This window comes from Pangasianodon hypophthalmus, chromosome 24, assembly GCF_027358585.1.
Source record: "Pangasianodon hypophthalmus isolate fPanHyp1 chromosome 24, fPanHyp1.pri, whole genome shotgun sequence".
NCBI classification, from domain to species: domain Eukaryota; kingdom Metazoa; phylum Chordata; class Actinopteri; order Siluriformes; family Pangasiidae; genus Pangasianodon; species Pangasianodon hypophthalmus.
In genome coordinates this window covers 8597015-8614498 of record NC_069733.1, presented here as the reverse complement: position 1 = coordinate 8614498, position 17484 = coordinate 8597015, and the positions used below count along the sequence as shown (strand labels likewise).

The window sequence follows — 17484 nt, the reverse complement described above, 5'->3', positions numbered from 1 at the left end:
AACGAGCCTTGGGCGCCCATGACCATGTTGCTGGTTCACTGGTTCACCTTCCTTGGACCACTTTTGGTAGGTACTAACCACTGCACACCGGGAACACCCCACAAGACCTGCCCTTTTGGAGATGCTCTGACCCAGTCATCTAGTCATCACCAATTGGCCCTCGTCAAAGTCACTCAGATCCTTACGCTTGCCCATTTTTCCTGCTTCCAATACATCAACTTCGAGAACTGACTATTCACCTGCCGCCTAATATATACAGGTGCCATTGTAATGAGATAGTCAATGTATATATACATTGACTATCTCATTACAATGGCAGCTGTCACTTCACCTGTCAGTGGTTTTAGTGTATATGTTTATGAAACAATTAAATCTCTGATCATTTACTATTTTCCTATAGTAAAAAGATAGCTATAATTCTTTTTTATCAGTATACCTTTGGATTGCACTGGATTTCCCTTCTCCTCCTTGCATGTTATCTCCAGGATAAGATATTGTGTTCAACACAACCCTTGGTCATTGTAAATGAACAAAAAGACCTTTAGCTACCTTTAAATGATAGTAATGTTCCTTTGATTTATTTTATTGCAGTGTTTTTTTTTTTAAATTCTATAATTTTCATTATAAAACTATATAATAAAAAATATAGACTACACGAGTCAATGTGTGAAGTTGCTCACCATGTAGGAGGTCTTACAAATAGATAGATTTAAGGTAGCAGTCAAATGAAATGTAAATCTGAATGCTGGAAATAACTTGATTAACTAACAATGTCTTTTTGTTTCCAAACAATCCCTGAAGATCGTGTTATATTATTCAGGGAAGATTTGAATGCACTAATTCTTCCAGTCCATATAAAGATGATATTAATAATAGCAATACTAATGTGACTTAATACTGGACAGCTTGTGAAGAGCAGATGGAAACATTTCTGTGTCCACTGGAAGATGCATCACGTTGATATAGCGCACCACCAGTTACAGGGTTTGCATGCGTCGTATACTACCGTACTAAATTGCGTGCCACCTGTGGAGCCTCACGCTGCTATCACCTGCGCACGCGACCACTTCACGTGACCCAGGTAGACAAGATCCCACAATCTCCAGATGATAATTCTCTCTCTCTCTCTCTCTCTCAACCTCCAAGTGTGTACCTGAACCAAGTGTCATCTATCTGTCTTTGAATAGTTAACAGAAAACAAGCACTGCGAGAGAAAACCTGCCTGCTTGTAAGTATTGTATATGTTTTTGGATTAAATTTCACATCTGTAAATTAACATTGATTTATTTAAAGAAGAAAAAAAGGCTAAGGATTGATATATTCTCAAAAAACACAGCCTTAAATGTTAAGAAGTAGGAAGTGTGTAGCTTAGAGGAACATTAATGATATTAATGACTGAAGAAATGAAGAAAAAAGCTGGGTTACTGGATAAACAGTGCTGACACTGATATGTTTAATGCCATGATATCATTAGTGTTTTTGTGATTATAAAACAAAGCAGCTTTTTCTAGTTGAGTGTAGTATCACACTTGTTTTGGTTAATATAATGTACTGGAAATAAATGTGCAGAGCATCTGTCTGTGTCTTATAGCATTTGTGACCTCTATACCAACAGAAGGTGAACTCAGGTGAACTATTTAGGAGCCCTGTCTTATTCAAGAATTATTCCATTTCTCCAAGCTGTTGCTGTTACATTTCAATTTGCATGTGGGATGTGGTCCATGGCATGTAGCAGTTTGTGCGAAAAGTTCATTCGAGAGCAAACCTTAGTGTTGCCACACCAGTGTTGTAATGATGAACTTTGTCCTTTCGCCCTCTCACACTGGCGATGAGGATGTAGGTTACAGACCCACTACTGCAATGGGAATTGGTTGGTTAAACCATTGGGAACAAAAGCAAAATATGTGCCCTTGCTGTCCAAAGTGCGCTCAGGTCCCATCCTTTACAATTTTCATGATCCTCTGTAATTAATTCTCCTGCTCATCTATAATTGCATTAGCTCTAAACTTCTCTAGATGGCACCAGTGGTTTAGGGTTTGTGTTTTATATGAGTGAGCAACCATATGAACGTAAACTGCTTTTAAGCAAATGTTCACATATTATCCCACTGTCCTTGAGGTGGAGTTTTAATCTGGTCAACAGATATGGGTGAAAGGTAGACTGTTGACAGTGAAATGCACCATGCCAGCTTCTAACACCATACTTTCATCACTCTTCTGCTCCTGACTCAGCATTGGTTTACATAACACATACTGTCAATGTGTTGCAACAAGATGCTCTCATAAAAAGCACACCATTGGAGTCAAATCAACTAGTATTGGAGTAATAACAGAGATACAAACCTGGAGGCTCACTGTTATTATTTAAGCTTGATAACTTACATGGTTAAAATCTTGTACTTATAGTTTGTACTAACTGCATATTGCAAATATTTTGTAAGCTGGAGGCTGGATTTTTTGTAACTAATAAATGCAATTTTTTTTTTCATTTTTAAAGTGTTTTGTTGTTTTAAAGCCATTCCATAATGTCAGTCAGTGGACCCAGCCTTTCAAACACCTTGGAAAATAATTCAGAGAGGTATGTAGACTTGCCTTTTGTAGTTTTTGTATAATTTGTACATAACAATTAAAGAAATTACATGGATTAGATTGCATGTGTTTGTCTCCAAGTGAACAATGGTAGTCATGTTTCTTTTGTTGCTCTGCTGCTAGCACTATAAAAGATACTCAGCACCATCTCAGAGAAAAGCAGCCACTCCAAGACTCTAGAACACAACTTAATGGCAACTTTATGACTGCTTTAATTGGAAACAATATCATGGGCTCGGTGGCCGACAAGGTGAAAGAAATCAATTTATCCGATGATTCTGGGATTGACAGTCCAACTGGTGATATGAATGCAGGGATTTCAAAGAAGGCGCAAACAGATGTAATCAGCAAAAATGAGGAAGCATCTGTCAGTGGTTTTGAGGACACTGCAGTTGATGCTACTGTAGGAGGGGCCCGCAAGGCTGCAGGTAAAATTCAGAGTTTATGCTTGTTATTCTTTGCGTCAGAGCTGAAAGTACTGACATTTCTGTCCTTTGGCAGATCTACAGGAAGATATAGATCAAGCATTCATGATATTTGAAGCCCTGTTTGAATAAACACATTGTCATTCAACTGAAAAAAAAGTACTTTTATTATTTATGTACTTAGTGTTACTATCCATCATTATGGATTTAGTAATAAAATTTGAAAAGCAGGATTATGTAGCTTCCTTATTATATAAGTGCAAGTGCAGAATTTAACAAGCCAGTTTGTGTTACTTGGCGATAGCAATGCCTACTTTTTTTTTTCCTCACACACAGAAACCTGATTGGTAAGATCAGACATTCCATATCCTTCCTGTAACTCAAGCTTGAACTTCCCTCTTGCTAAGCTGCTTTAGAATTAAGTGACGTGAGACAGCAGCAACTTAAGGCGTGAGACAGCAGAAACTTCACTTTTCATCTACTATTTTCATGCTTTTTTGAAAACCTTTTTGAAAGCCTAATTATGCCAAACTGTTGTCCCGAATGCTGTGCTGTTCCACCAGATGATGAATCAATCCCAATTTCAGGTGAAGTACGCTTGACTCCAGCCGAGCAGTACTGGAGTATCACAAGGGACAAGGCAGTAAAGCTAAGGATGAGTGAGTCGGGTCCAGGCTCTGAGACTCCTCTTACCATCCATCAGGTGTTCCAGTGGACGGTGGATAATTTCGGAGATCACCCAGCTCTCTGCTCAAAGAAGGACGGAGTTTGGGTTAAACTGACCTATAAGGAATACCAACAGCAGTGCCGAGCTGCAGCCAAGAGCTTTCTCAAGGTATGCGTATAATAGAGTAGAATATCTTTATTGTCAGTGCAGAAGTGCAATGAACATGGGTTTGCAATTTCCTTATTAGATGCTATAAAAGAAATAACATATAAAGATTACAATTAAGAAAGTATATATCCTATGTGTGCAACTGTAGCAACAAAATAACATTGTAGGCAGTATGAACAGCATTTTGCAGTAATAGTGCAACAGCTCAGATGTACAAAGCAGCAACAAAAGCAGTACAGTATGGGAATGTAAATATGGAGTGTTCAAAAATAACACCTTGTAGATAAATGCATCATTCCCTTAGAACTGAGGTTATTAACTATAGCAGCTGTCGTTGTGTTGCAGTGCAACCCTTAGATGTTGCAGTGACACATAAGATAACAAATAACAGTTTATTTTTCAGATGATGATAGTCAAAGTGCACAAATATATAGAAAGGTAGATATAGTTCAGAATTTGGGGTAAATTCAATGCATTTCAGCTCAGCAGAATTTATTTAAAACAGCCTTATTCAATATCACCCCAATTCTCTATCAGCCTTTCTGGGTACCAGATTTTCAGTTTAACACAAACTTTTGCTTAACAAGATTTACAGCTAATTCTTTTACCCTCAAAATTGTAATGTGTCCTCAGTGCCTCTGGCATTGGACTGTCAGAACTACTTAAACCAGTTTTTCTCCTTGAAGTGTCCTGGCCTCTCAACTAAGGTATTCTGTAACTCAGTTAGTTCATAACATTTCACTTCACAAATTATTGAAATTCTTCATTATATACTGGGGTGTATTTGTGCCATTTGTTTTCAGCTTCACTATTGTCTGATAATTAATGCTCCATAAATTGATATCAATATGCATAGTGAACTAGTTAGGGTCACTATGCATATAAAAATACATAACAAGCAAGCAAAGAAACTAAAAATATCATTTTTCATAAAAACCTTCCCACATGTACACTACCGTGTGCACAGATGCTGTCTGTTATTGTCATGCAGGCTCTGAACGCTGGTTTTTCATTGCCAGCACTGAATGCATGAAAAATGTAATGCTTCATGTGCATATCCCATTCTGTCTAAAAGCTGCAGTTTGTAATTTTTAAGCATATTCTAGACTTATAATAATCGAATAATTTCAAACGTACTTTAGAAAATATGCAATGTTGCTACTGGATTTCTTTCTAGTCTTTTTATTTTCATTAATCTGTTTAAAATTTTCTGGCCCAGAAATTAGCTCAGTCCCTAGAAAAATGTAGAACTGCCCAGGTGAGCCTCTTATTGCTGAAGGACAACCCTCAAGGCATATGTAGTTTTAGGACAAAGGGCAGGTACAGAGACACAAAGGAACTGGACAGTTCAGTTTGGATAAAATTGATCATTTAAATGAAATCCTGAGTTCAGACAACATACATGTACTGCTAAAGTAGAATGAACTTCTGAATTTAAACACAGTGTAATATTTTTGTATTTAAAACACTATTTTAAAAATAGTGTTTTGCAGTAGTTCAAAAAAACAGTGCAGTAGTGTGACTACAAAAGCCTCTGCACGGCTGTGAGTTGAAACTCAAGTGTGTGTGTGTGTGTGTGTGTGTGTGTGTGTGTGTGTGTGTGTGTGTGTGTGTGTGTGTGTGTGTGTAGTTGGGGCTGGAGCGCTTCCATGGTGTTGGTATTCTGGGATTCAATTCTCCTGAGTGGTTCATCGCAGACGTTGGTTGCATCATGGCAGGGTACTACTTCTTATATCCCTGTTCTATATTCACATATGTTTCTTTGTTCAGTATATATATATATCCAAACATTTTTATCTATAGGACTTACAGTTATGTATAAGAGTCTGGGCATCCCTGACCAATTCACATATTTTGTTGATTTTTGAAGTGAAAAGAAGTAAATGCAACCACTGTAACAGAATATTTTGTACGCTGTTCAGTACGCTGACTTGAACATCAATGAAAATCTGTGTGTAGATGTTAAACATGCTATTCATGCAAGACAGAGCTAAGAAATCTGCCAAAGGGGGTGTTACTATGTACTGACTTGCAAAGATTGACAATGTTTGCACATGCCACAATTATTTTTTTCCTTTTTTTTTTTTTTTTTTTAAATTAATCAAATATAAAGTAACTGTGCATTAACATTTGCAGAAAAGTGTTGTTATAAAAATAGTTACAGAGGTTGTGTTTACCTTCTTTTCACTTTAAAAATCAACAAAATGTGTAACTTGGTGAGGGGTGCTGAAACTTTTGCATAAAACTGTATAAGTCAAGCTAAAATATGAAAAAGCATGCATGATTTATTCATAGTTAAAATAATGAAAGATCATTGGTTTGTTCTTCAGAGGCCTTGCTGTTGGAATCTACACCACCAACTCTCCAGAAGCCTGTCATTATGTGGCTTATAACTGCGAAGCCAATGTGTTAGTGGTTGAAAATGACAAACAGCTAGCAAAGATCCTCCAGGTATTTAGCTCATAAATGCATTACAATTACAGAAGCCCAATTTCCAAAAAAGCAGATGGTCATGCTGCACAATATCCTTACCAATGAAGACCATTTATGACTGTGATAGAGAACAAAACAAAACAAAACAAACAAACAGAAAAACATGAAATTCTGTGAAAAATGAAATGCAGTTGAAATAAACAAGTTAGTCTGCTGCCAATGTCTGTTTCTTAGGTTAAAGACCAACTACCACATCTGAAGGCAATCGTTCAATACAAAGGAGAAGTGAAGACTAAGATGTCAAACGTATACACGGTAGGCCCAAAGTTCAATAGCATTTTCCTATGGCACAGTGGTAAGTAAATGAGATACTCAAACATCCAGAAAAAGTCAGTGGTCAATCAGTTGCAAGGTGAGTCAAATGACCTCCACATGTAAAAGTAGCCATGTTTAGTGAAGAAGAGGTCTAGAGTCTAAAGAATGCTAGTGAGACTATTTACCTGCTAACATTAACGGCTCCTTATGTAGAATTATTTCCTATGCAAATAATTTTAAACTTCATTGTATTTGGGGCCCTGGCATCCATGGAATCTCTTTTCCAACACAACAACATATTTAAATGAAGTTGCTGGGGTGTTTAATTATTTAATATTCAGTTAGTTTTTAAAGACAGATCAGTATATATATGAGTTTGATTGCTTAGAGAGAAGCAAGTGTGATAGCCAGACTCTCCAGGTGAACTGTGGCAGGTTCTTCAAGATGCTTGGAAAATTACCAGCAAATTTCCTTTAAAACTACATGACAGTGTACCTAAAAGAACTGATTCAGTTTTAAATGGAAAGCATATCGGAAAATATTTGTAGCACACAATGTTTCATGAGATACAGGACCGGTTGCACAACTGATGAACTATCTGTTCTTTTAGTGGGCTGAGTTTATGAAGGTTGGGAAGGACATTTCAGATGCTGAGCTGGATGCGGTAATTGACAGTCAGAGTGCTAATGAATGCTGCACCCTTATCTATACTTCAGGAACCACAGGAAACCCTAAAGGGGTTATGCTCAGTCATGACAATGTAAGTTATAACTGAACTGCTTTCATTAAAAAGGTATTGAGATATAAGGGTATTGAGAACATAACATTTTTGGTACTGACGTAATAAACAAATAAACTTTTAATTAATAAGATGCTATTTCCATGTTCAAATGAAGAGATTAGGTTAATTAATACACATGTAATCTGGTGCCCTTCCTCTGGTCAGGTCATGTGGACTGCAAACGCAGCAGGAAAAGTGATCGGTCTGAACATGGGGGAGGAATCTATAGTGAGCTATCTGCCCCTCAGTCATGTGGCTGCCCAAGTGAATGACATTTGGATCTGCATTAAATTTGCAGGCACCACGTATTTTGCCCAACCAGATGCACTGAAGGTTAGCATTGTATTTAGTATTGTATTTATATAAATGCATTATTTGTATTTATAAATGTAGATCAAATATAAAAGAAGCATAAACGGTATAATGAATTGAATTTATTTGTATTAGCTAGCTATAATCTTCATTACATCCCAGTATAAAAATGCATGCTGAGAAATAGCAGTCATCATACATGAGTGTACTGTCATATTGCAGATGTAGCACAGTTGTTTTATGCTGGAGTAAGTCGAAGTGGGATGAATGATGTGTCCCTGCAGGGTTCTTTGGCCACCACTTTGAGAGAAGTGCGTCCCACAAGTTTCTTGGGTGTTCCACGTGTATGGGAGAAGATGCAGGAAGCAATGAAAGACATCGGTGCAAAGTCTTCGCTCATGAAGAAGAAAATTGCCGATTGGGCCAAGGGTGTAGGACTTCAGGCCAGCTACAACGCAATGAACAAGTATGTTTTGGCATAATCCATTACCTTATAGAGGAAGTTTGGAGTATTTCACAGAAATATGTGAATGAGTAATGTTCTTGTGCTCTGATCTTCAGTAATACCTCAGTGCCCTGGGGCTTCACACTGGCTAATAGCATAGTCTTTAAGAGGGTACGTGCTGCTCTTGGGATGGATCGCTGCAAGCACTGCTTTACAGGGGCAGCGCCAATCACTAAGGACACACTGGAATACTTCATGAGTCTGAACATCCCCATCTATGAGCTGTATGGCATGAGTGAGAGTACGGGCCCTCACACCATGTCCTGGTCTGACAGCTTCTGCATTATGAGGTCTGTCTCATAATTCACTTCCTGTAGATGCCTTTGATTATTTTCGTTTGTTTTATGTCCACAGTAGGGCAATTTCACAATTTAAGGATCTACATGAGGCAGTCAGTAATCAGATGTTTTTTTTCTAAATATATGATGCACCACAATAGTTGCTTTCCAACCTGGCAATAAACTCATTGAAGAAAGATTTGCTGTAAAATTCAAATCTAGCATACTGTTTAAAACATGTTTGCACACATGCAATCTGATTTAAAAAAAAAACCCTGATAACAACTTTAAGAACGCATAAATTATTGTAGTATGGTGGTTATATCAAAATTTGCTTAACTGCTGTGATTAGATGTTATATTAGTATGCATGTAAATGCACTCAGTGATAAAACATAATGTTACTAATATTAATTTAAAAACAAATAATGTGAGCTTTTTTAAAACTACCTGTTCAACCATAAACTATGAAACTGCTCAAATTTACTTATAGTACATGTAACCATAAAGTTTATTCATAGTTTCAATATTTTCCCGCAGCTGTGGTAAGGTGATACCAGGCTGCAAAACAAAGCTGGACAAGCCAGATGCAGATGGCAATGGGGAGGTGTGTTTCTGGGGCCGTCATGTCTTCATGGGATACCTGAATATGGCTGATAAAACCAAAGAGGCACTGGACTCAGAAGGCTGGCTGCATTCAGGAGACCTTGGAAAGCATGACATGAATGACTTCCTTTACATTACAGGAAGGATAAAAGGTAGAAATTCTTTCACTGTAGGTTACGCTGATGCACTCATTACTATGACCAGATGGTTAGTGCCATTAGTGAATAATAGAGCTGCCAAACTTGTCTGAATAATGGCTCCAGTTTGGAATTATTACTAAATATAGGAAATTACTACACCTAAACAGAACAGTTATAGTCCTTGATTTACTTACATATTGAGAGCTTTTTGTATGACTCTTGCTTATTAGACTAAAACAAGAATGCTTGCTGTATGTTTTTTTTTTTTTTTTTTTTAAACAGAGCTAATCATCACAGCCGGAGGAGAGAACATCCCACCAGTTCCCATTGAGGATGCAGTCAAGGAGGAACTGCCCATCATTAGCAATGCCATGCTGGTGGGAGACAAAAAGAAATTCCTCTCCATGCTTCTCACTCTCAAAGTAAGACAATCAATTTGTCATTCATTCAGCTTTCCAAATGTTACTCCATCCAAAAATGATAACTGCCTAACTGTAACAGATATAGAGAGAAACACTTAGCATGGCCCTGTTCATTTTTAACAGCTTTGAATAAAATGTATCTTAAAGCTCTCTTTCACAAAACTCAAAGTCAAACCTTTCGCAATCCACAGTGTAAGGCTGATGACAATGGAGACCCCACTGATGAGCTGACCCCACTGGCTGTAGAGTTCTGCAGGCAACATGGCGTCATGGCAAGCAAGGTCTCGGAGATCATCAGCAACAAAGAACCAGCCATTTACAAACTCATCCAGGAGGGTGTGGACAGGGTCAATGCCAAGGCCACGTCCAATGCTCAGAAGGTCCAGAAGTGGACACTGTTATCTCAGGACTTCTCAATAAATGGAGGGGAGCTTGGTAAGGATTTTTTAAATGAAGTATATGCATGACTTTGATCATGCCAGAAATTTGTAAGACAGTAACAGCAGCTCGTTTTTTCAGTGCATGTCTTTCTGGATGATTATCATGTGAACATCAAATCATATATTTACACACAGATTTGTATTATTTGTATCACTGAGCTTCACTGTGAAAGGCCTGATACAGAGCCAAAAAAAAAAAAAAAAATAGTACAATGGTCAGGTAGGAAAGTTTTGTGGATCTGCAAACAGCAAATCTTATAGACCAGATGTTTTGGTATACATTTAGATAATTATACTAATAATGCACATAGCTGGACAACAAAATATATTAGCAAAAAATTGCAGAATAGAGATAAATTAAGATTAAAATCTTTGTGGGAGGCACAGTGAGTAGAATTTCTTCTTCACAGCTCCAGGGTCCCTGGTTTGATCTTGAGTTTGGGTTACTGTCTATGTGGACATTGACATGTCTCTTCCCTTGTCCACATGGGTTTCCTCTGAGTTCACAGATTGCCTTCCACCTCCCAAAACATGACAGTAGGTGGATTGGCTACACTAAATTGCCCCTAGGTGGGAATTCGTGTATAAATGTGCATGGTGCCCTGCAATGGACTGGCATCCTATGCCTAGTATTCTTCGGTTATAGGCTCCAACATGAGATCCGGAACAGGATAAAGCAGTTACTGAAGAAGAATGAATTAATAAAACTATTGTAATATGCCTGAATGAAAAAGAATAAATCCTAAAGGACTCCATATTGGACCTATAGCTTATTACAAAGCATTTATAATTATTTTACAGCTCATAATAGAGATTAAGTACTAAATGCATTTCTCAGTACATTAACTGGAACGTCTTACAGGTTTCATGACAATTTTTTCTCCCTGTTGTGACTTTTTCAGGTCCTACTATGAAGCTCAAAAGGCCAGTTGTCTCGAAAATGTACAAAGAAGACATTGACAAGTTTTATGAAGTATGACTTATTCTAGTTAACTACTTTGACTTGAGGATATGATAAGCTGAAGTTCCCTTTGCATTGGTAAATAATGTATTGGCTTTTCCTCACTCCACCACATACACAACTAACAGGAGTGCCTCTCTCACTTCAATGCATCCATATGTGTGCATAGCACTTTCTGCTGCTTCTTGCACTTTTTGTACATACTAACCTTGATCATAGCTAAACCTAGTACCCAAATGCACATCTTTTAACTTGCTGTATCTGTGGCAATATTTTTACTACTTAAATACTACCTTAAGCTGCTTGATTCTTTTCAGATGGCATCAATTGCTGTTTGGTAAACCACTGAGGAGGTACAAGTTTAGATTTGCTGCACCTGAAGGAATAAATTACATTTAGGAACTAAATCATGAAGTCTGGTCCTAGTAAGCTTGTTATCCATTTTGAATAAATTATTTATACTTTTTTTGTCCATAGAATTTATAGTAAAGAGCTTTGAGTACAAGTTAAATGCCTCACAATAAGAGCGTAAAAAAATGAGCCCAAGAATGACTGTTTTACTCTGGTCACAGTTCAAATTTCAAAGTGAGGTTCATTATCTACATCTTATGTAATGTGTGTATTTCATACTATGTTATGATTCAGTTAACACTGACAGATGTCACTGCATTACACTGAAGTCGCCTGTTAACATGTCTTTTTTAGTGTACTCAAAGAAATGTAACTTCTAAAAGTATATATTTATGAACTTTCAAATGATTATTTTATAGAACTTCAAGATCTTACACTTCATAAATAAAAACTAATTGGGCATGTATATTGAAGAAATGTGTCTCATTAATGCCTCCTTATTATTAGTATTTTTTTAATTTTATTTTATTCATTAGATAGAAGCTGTTGACTGTTAGCAGGTGCAGGTGAAATAAGAGATCATGTTCACTTAGTCATTCTCACACTATAGTGTGGCTCTGCATTGAATGGCTTTGTGTTGCCTCTGTACAAAAACACTCCAGAAAACAGATTACATTGCACACTCGATCACAGTTGCTGAACCCGTTTCAGTCTCATTGTTTATTAATAAAACAACTTCTCCTTTATGCCTTATTATATGTGAAACATTTTGGCTCAGGATTTGCATCTCACTTCATATTTAAAGAAAACTAAAACTGCTAGTGTCATATTACAGTAATTATGTGTACAATAGTATGGGAGGAGACAAGTAATTCTTTCAGAAGGCACAGATAACATTGGCATACCTGATCTGGAACCAGGACCTTTCAGCTATGCACTTTGGCTAACTAAGATATGATAACTAAGATAAGATAACTAAAAAAAAACAGCAAAAAAATTTAATAAAAAAATGTACTGAATGTAGAAATGGATACTGATTTAGTCTGCATAGCAGTCTACATTTAATCTACATGTCTCATCTACATTCAGTACATTTTTTTACATTTAAATTACACAAATGTTTGTTTATACACCGACCAGCCATAACATTAAAACCACCTGCCTAATATTGTATAGGTCCCCCTTGTGCTGCCAAAACAGCTCTGACCCGTCGAGGCATGGACTCCACAAGACCTCTGAAGGTGTGCTGTGGTATCTGGCACCAAGACATTAGAACTAGATTCTTTAATTCATGTCAGTTGCGAAGTGGGGCCTCCATGGATCGGACTTGTTTGTCCATTACATCCCATAGATGCTTGATCGTATTGAGATCTGAGGGAATTCAACACCTTGAACTCTTTATCATGTTCCTCAAACCATTCCTGAATAATTTTCATAGTGTGGCAGGGTGCATTATCCTGCTGAATGAGGCCACTGCCATTAAGGAATACCGCTGCCATGAAGGGATGTACTTGGTCCGCAACAATGTTTGGGTGGTGGTATGTGTCAAAGTAACATCCACATGAATGCCAGAACCCAAAGTTTCCCAGCAGAACATTGCCTCTGCCGGCTTGTCTACTTCCCTTAGTGCATCCTGGTGTCATCTCTTCCCCAGGTAAGCAACACACACACCCAGCCATCCACATGATGTGGAAGAAAATGTGATTCATCAGACCAGGCCACATGATTGCTCTGACCCAGTCATCACAAATTGGCCTTTGTCAAAGTTGCTCAGATCCTAACGCTTACCCATTTTTCCTGCTTCCAAAACATCAACTTCGAGAACTGACTGTTCACTTGCTGCCTAATATATCCCACCCCTTGACAGGTGCTATTGTAATGAGATAATCAATGTTATTCACTTCACCTATCAGTGGTTTTAATGTTATGGCTGATTGATGTCTAATTAAAGTAACAAATTCATAATGAAATGGTGTAGAAACAGGAATAGTATCAAACATGATGAATATGTGTTCAATTTTGCCTTAAACTCTCAGAAATATAAGGACCAAGCTGTACTTATGCTTGTCACTGGTCTGGTACCATCAAGGGGATATGTTTTGTACCTTCAGTACGATTATTTTATCTGGCAACCATTTGTAAGGTACGTAATTGGTCCTTAGTCCAATTAAAGTAAAACCAATGCACTTTAATGGTACCACTCCAGACACAAGAAAATTTGAAAGTAATAATACAGTACAATAATATAAAGATTTTTAAATAAAATAATGACATTATATGGTCAGAAGATTCAAACATTTATAAAATTTGAGATTTATTTATGTAGATAAAATTAACAGCAGAATTATGAAGGACTGAGACAACTATATGGTATATGATTTTTTTTTTCTAAAATGATTCTAAATGTGAAAAAAGACCACATAGAATGAACTATTGGCATTTTCTACCATTTGGCAATTTGAACCTCTCTGAAGCAATATTCTGTTTCAAAAGAGGAGTTGGCCTCATAAATTCTCTTTCTCAACAATCTGATTGTAGCTCTCCTGATTAGCAAACATGGAGACAACATGCCCTCTGATCACAATCCGCAGCATACCTTCACACAGAAAAGGGTTGAGATTTATAACAGCCCCTAATGCCTATCTCCAAAATGAAAAATAAATAAATAAATAAATTGGAATATGACTGAAAGAATCTGTCTTCAACTGTCCAGTTTCAGTGAGCCTGTGCCTCACTTTCCTGTTCTTGGCTGACAGGAGAGGAATCCAATGTGGTTTTCTGCTGTTGTAGCCCATCTACCTCAAGGTTCGATGTTTTGTGCATGCTGAGATACTTTTCTTCTTACCACAGTTGTAAAGAGTGACTATATGAGTTACTATATCCTTCTTGGCAGCTCGAACCAATCTGGCCAGCTTCTACATTTTAAAAAAAATACTATAAAGAGCAGTAAACAGTAATAAATGAAACAAAGTAAATATTTGGTGTGATAACCCTTTGCTTTAAAAAAAATTAGTAGTCTCATATACAATTTGTGTTTTATAAGGAAGTTAGCTGGTAAGTTTTACTGATCTTGCAGAACCAGCCACAGTTCTTCTGGAGACTTTGACTGTCGTGCTTGCTTCTTATATTTGCATGAAAAATCCATCAGCCTTCACTATGTTTTTTGTCTGAAACATGGTCTCTTAGGTATATGGTGCTTTCTTCACTGACATAAAACATTTTTCTGCAACATTTAATTTTTGCTAGAAAACTAATGTTTGGAAATCTAAAATGTTTTTGTACTGACTCGATAATGTAGAAGTAGTCATAAAATAAAAATATATATATAACAACTATAACAAAGTTTGTACTAAACAAAATAGGGTGCCTATATACAGTCAGGTCTGGAAGTATTTGGACAATGACAGAGTTTTTCTGATTTTGCCTTTATACACCACCACAATGGATTTGAAATAAAACAATCAAGATGTTTTGGACAATTGACTGACAAGAAGTTAATTGACCAGGTGCGGTCCATTCCCTCGTTACTTCAAGACAAATGAAGCAGATAAAAGGTCTTGGGTTCATATCTGGTATTGAGTTGGCATTTGGCAGCTGTTTGACTGGAGCTATCAATATGAAGTCCAAGGAGATCACAATGCAAGTGAAGGAGGCCATTAAACAACATAAATCTATAATATAAAAAGAGATAGCAAAAATCTTGGGTGTGGCCAGATCAACAGTTGGGTACATTCTTAAAAAGAAAGAAAGCACTGGTGAGCTCAACAACTTCAAAAGGCCACGGAAGACAACCAAAGTGGATGATCGCAGAATCGCAGAATCCTTTCCTTGGTGAAGAAAAACCGCTTCACAACATCAACAGAAGTCAAGAATACTCTGGAGAAGGTAGATGTATCATTGTCAAACTCTACAATCAAGAGACGCCTTCATGAATGTAAATACAGAGGGTTTACAACAAGGTGCAAACCAGTGGTAACATTCAAGAACAGGAAAGCCAAATTAGACTTTGCCAAAAAACATCTAAAAAAGCCTCCCATGATCTGGAATAAGATTCTTTGGACAGATGAAACCAAGATTAACTTGTACCAGAATGATGGGAAGAGAAAAGTATGGCGAAAGAAAGGAACAGCTCATGATCTAAAGTATACCACATCATGTGTCAAACATGGTGGAGGCAGTGTTATGGCATGGGCATGTATGGCTGCCAATGGAACAGGCTCACTGGTATTTATTGATGATGTGACTGCTGACAGAAGTAGCAAGATGAATTCTGAGGTGTATAGGGCTATACTCTCTGCTCACATTCAGCCAAATGCTACAAAACTGATAGGATGCCGCTTCACAGTGCAGGTGGATAATGACCCTAAACATACTGTGAAAGCAACTCAAGACTTTTTGAAGGCAAAGAAATGGAATATTCTTCAATGGCCAAGTCAGTCGCCTGATCTCAACCCAATAGAGCATGCTTTTCACTTACTGAAGACAAGACTGAAGGCAGAAAGACCCACAAACAAACAGCAACTGAAGGTGGCTGCAGTAAAGGCCTGGCAAAGCATCTCCAGGGAGGAAACTCAGAATTTTAGTTTTGAGAACATGGGCTCCAGACTTCAAATAAAATAAAGCTGAAAGTCTACGATCACATCTTGACCGTTTTATTTCAAATCCATTGTGGTGGTGTATAAAGGCAAAATCACAAAAACTCTGTTATTGTCCAAATACTTCCGGACCTGACTGTAGATAGATAGATAGATAGATAGATAGATAGATAGATAGATAGATAGAAAATGTCAGAATTGTCAAAAAAAAAAAGAAAAAAAAACCTCTAGAACCAAATTCAGATCGAGATGGGTTTGGTAGTAAAGCTGATAGCCAACAGAACAAGAAAATTTCAAGCATGAAATGAATAGAAAATATTTAGAAATAGGCTTATTAAACTTATGTTGTTTCAAAGTACTCTAATAAAGAGAAGTATTAGTTAGATTTGCTTATATTCAAGATATTTTTACTTGCCAAATTTTTCACAGTGCATGGACTCATTGTTTACAGTAAATAGTGTATATTGTATAGGGGTGATTAATTCCATTATATAAATCATTATTTAAAACACTATTTACACTGTGTTATACCAAAAGAGTACTTACGTGGAGTGCCTAATTTCTCAGTTTTATTCACTGGTCACTGGTCAAATTGCCCTTTTGTAAATAGTGTTCTTGCTGCCTGGTGATCCTCATGTGGTTTCAAAAGTGTGTTTATGAACTAATGTGTACTTTCATGAACGAATACAGTTTGGTCTTGATTCTGTAGACTCAGTAAAATACACAGATACAGGCCAAACCAAAAAATCTTGAAAGAAAATGGTGATTAAAATAAAGAATAGTAATAGGCCTAATAGTAGTATCTTAATTTTCTGTTTGATTCTTAATTTTCTGATGATATACATGATATTTTATGTGATGATAAGTTTGTGTAATATTTAAGTGATCTAAGACAAGAATGTGTAAAAAAACATTTCAAAATGGAGTTATCAGTACATGACATTTATTTTGAAACCCGCCTTGCCTGTATATGCCTGTAAATTTTTAACTGAACTCTGACGTCTGTTACAATTTTTTAGGATCATACACATTAGTGTATAATGGCCTTTATGGAAACATATACAGAGGTAATGCATTTTTATAAGATTTCCAGATATTTGCAATTTATATTTACGAAACCAGTATAAGAATGCTCATAAAAATATTACGTGAATGCAATGCATGAAGCATTTGCTAGCACTTATTTATGGGACATAGGGTTATGACTAGACTTAGTGAGTACAATGGTCACCTGCAGTTGTGGGCTCTTTCACACAGTGATTCATAAAAGCATTGTTGTAAATTCAGTATATACATGTAATATAAAGAATACATGCTATCTTTTCTTGTTTTATATACAGTATAACAATTAAATGTGCTTTGCGACATGTTTTTGTGTTTTAGGTTTTTTATATTGATATGTTAAGATCAGTTTTAATCTTTAAAGTAGTAGGCCTTTAATTTCAAATATTTGGCACATTTCAACTAAATTTGAACCCTTAAAATGGGGTCACTGGCT

At 36.8% G+C, this 17484-nt stretch overlaps 1 protein-coding gene across 3 annotated transcripts; it reads left to right on the top strand.

Annotated features, from left to right (window-relative positions):
- The first annotated feature begins 1096 nt into the window (after window positions 1-1096).
- On the top strand, window positions 1097-11857 carry LOC113537023 (long-chain-fatty-acid--CoA ligase ACSBG2). Of its 3 annotated transcripts, none has more exons than XM_026931296.3 (15): window positions 1097-1228; window positions 2497-2577; window positions 2712-3016; window positions 3577-3848; window positions 5479-5567; window positions 6179-6299; window positions 6516-6596; window positions 7207-7356; window positions 7543-7710; window positions 7974-8155; window positions 8251-8484; window positions 9012-9229; window positions 9500-9639; window positions 9831-10074; window positions 10982-11857. In XM_026931296.3, exons 2-15 carry the CDS (start codon window positions 2525-2527, stop codon window positions 11056-11058), a joined length of 2334 nt encoding a protein of 777 aa, XP_026787097.2. In that variant the 5' UTR covers window positions 1097-1228; window positions 2497-2524; the 3' UTR covers window positions 11059-11857. The 3 variants fall into 3 exon arrangements, with proteins under 3 accessions (XP_026787097.2, XP_053085057.1, XP_053085058.1); XM_053229082.1 differs by having other exon boundaries at window positions 1176-1228; window positions 2515-2577; XM_053229083.1 differs by lacking the exon at window positions 1097-1228 and having other exon boundaries at window positions 1296-2577; window positions 3601-3848.
- Window positions 11858-17484: the final 5627 nt, after the last annotated feature.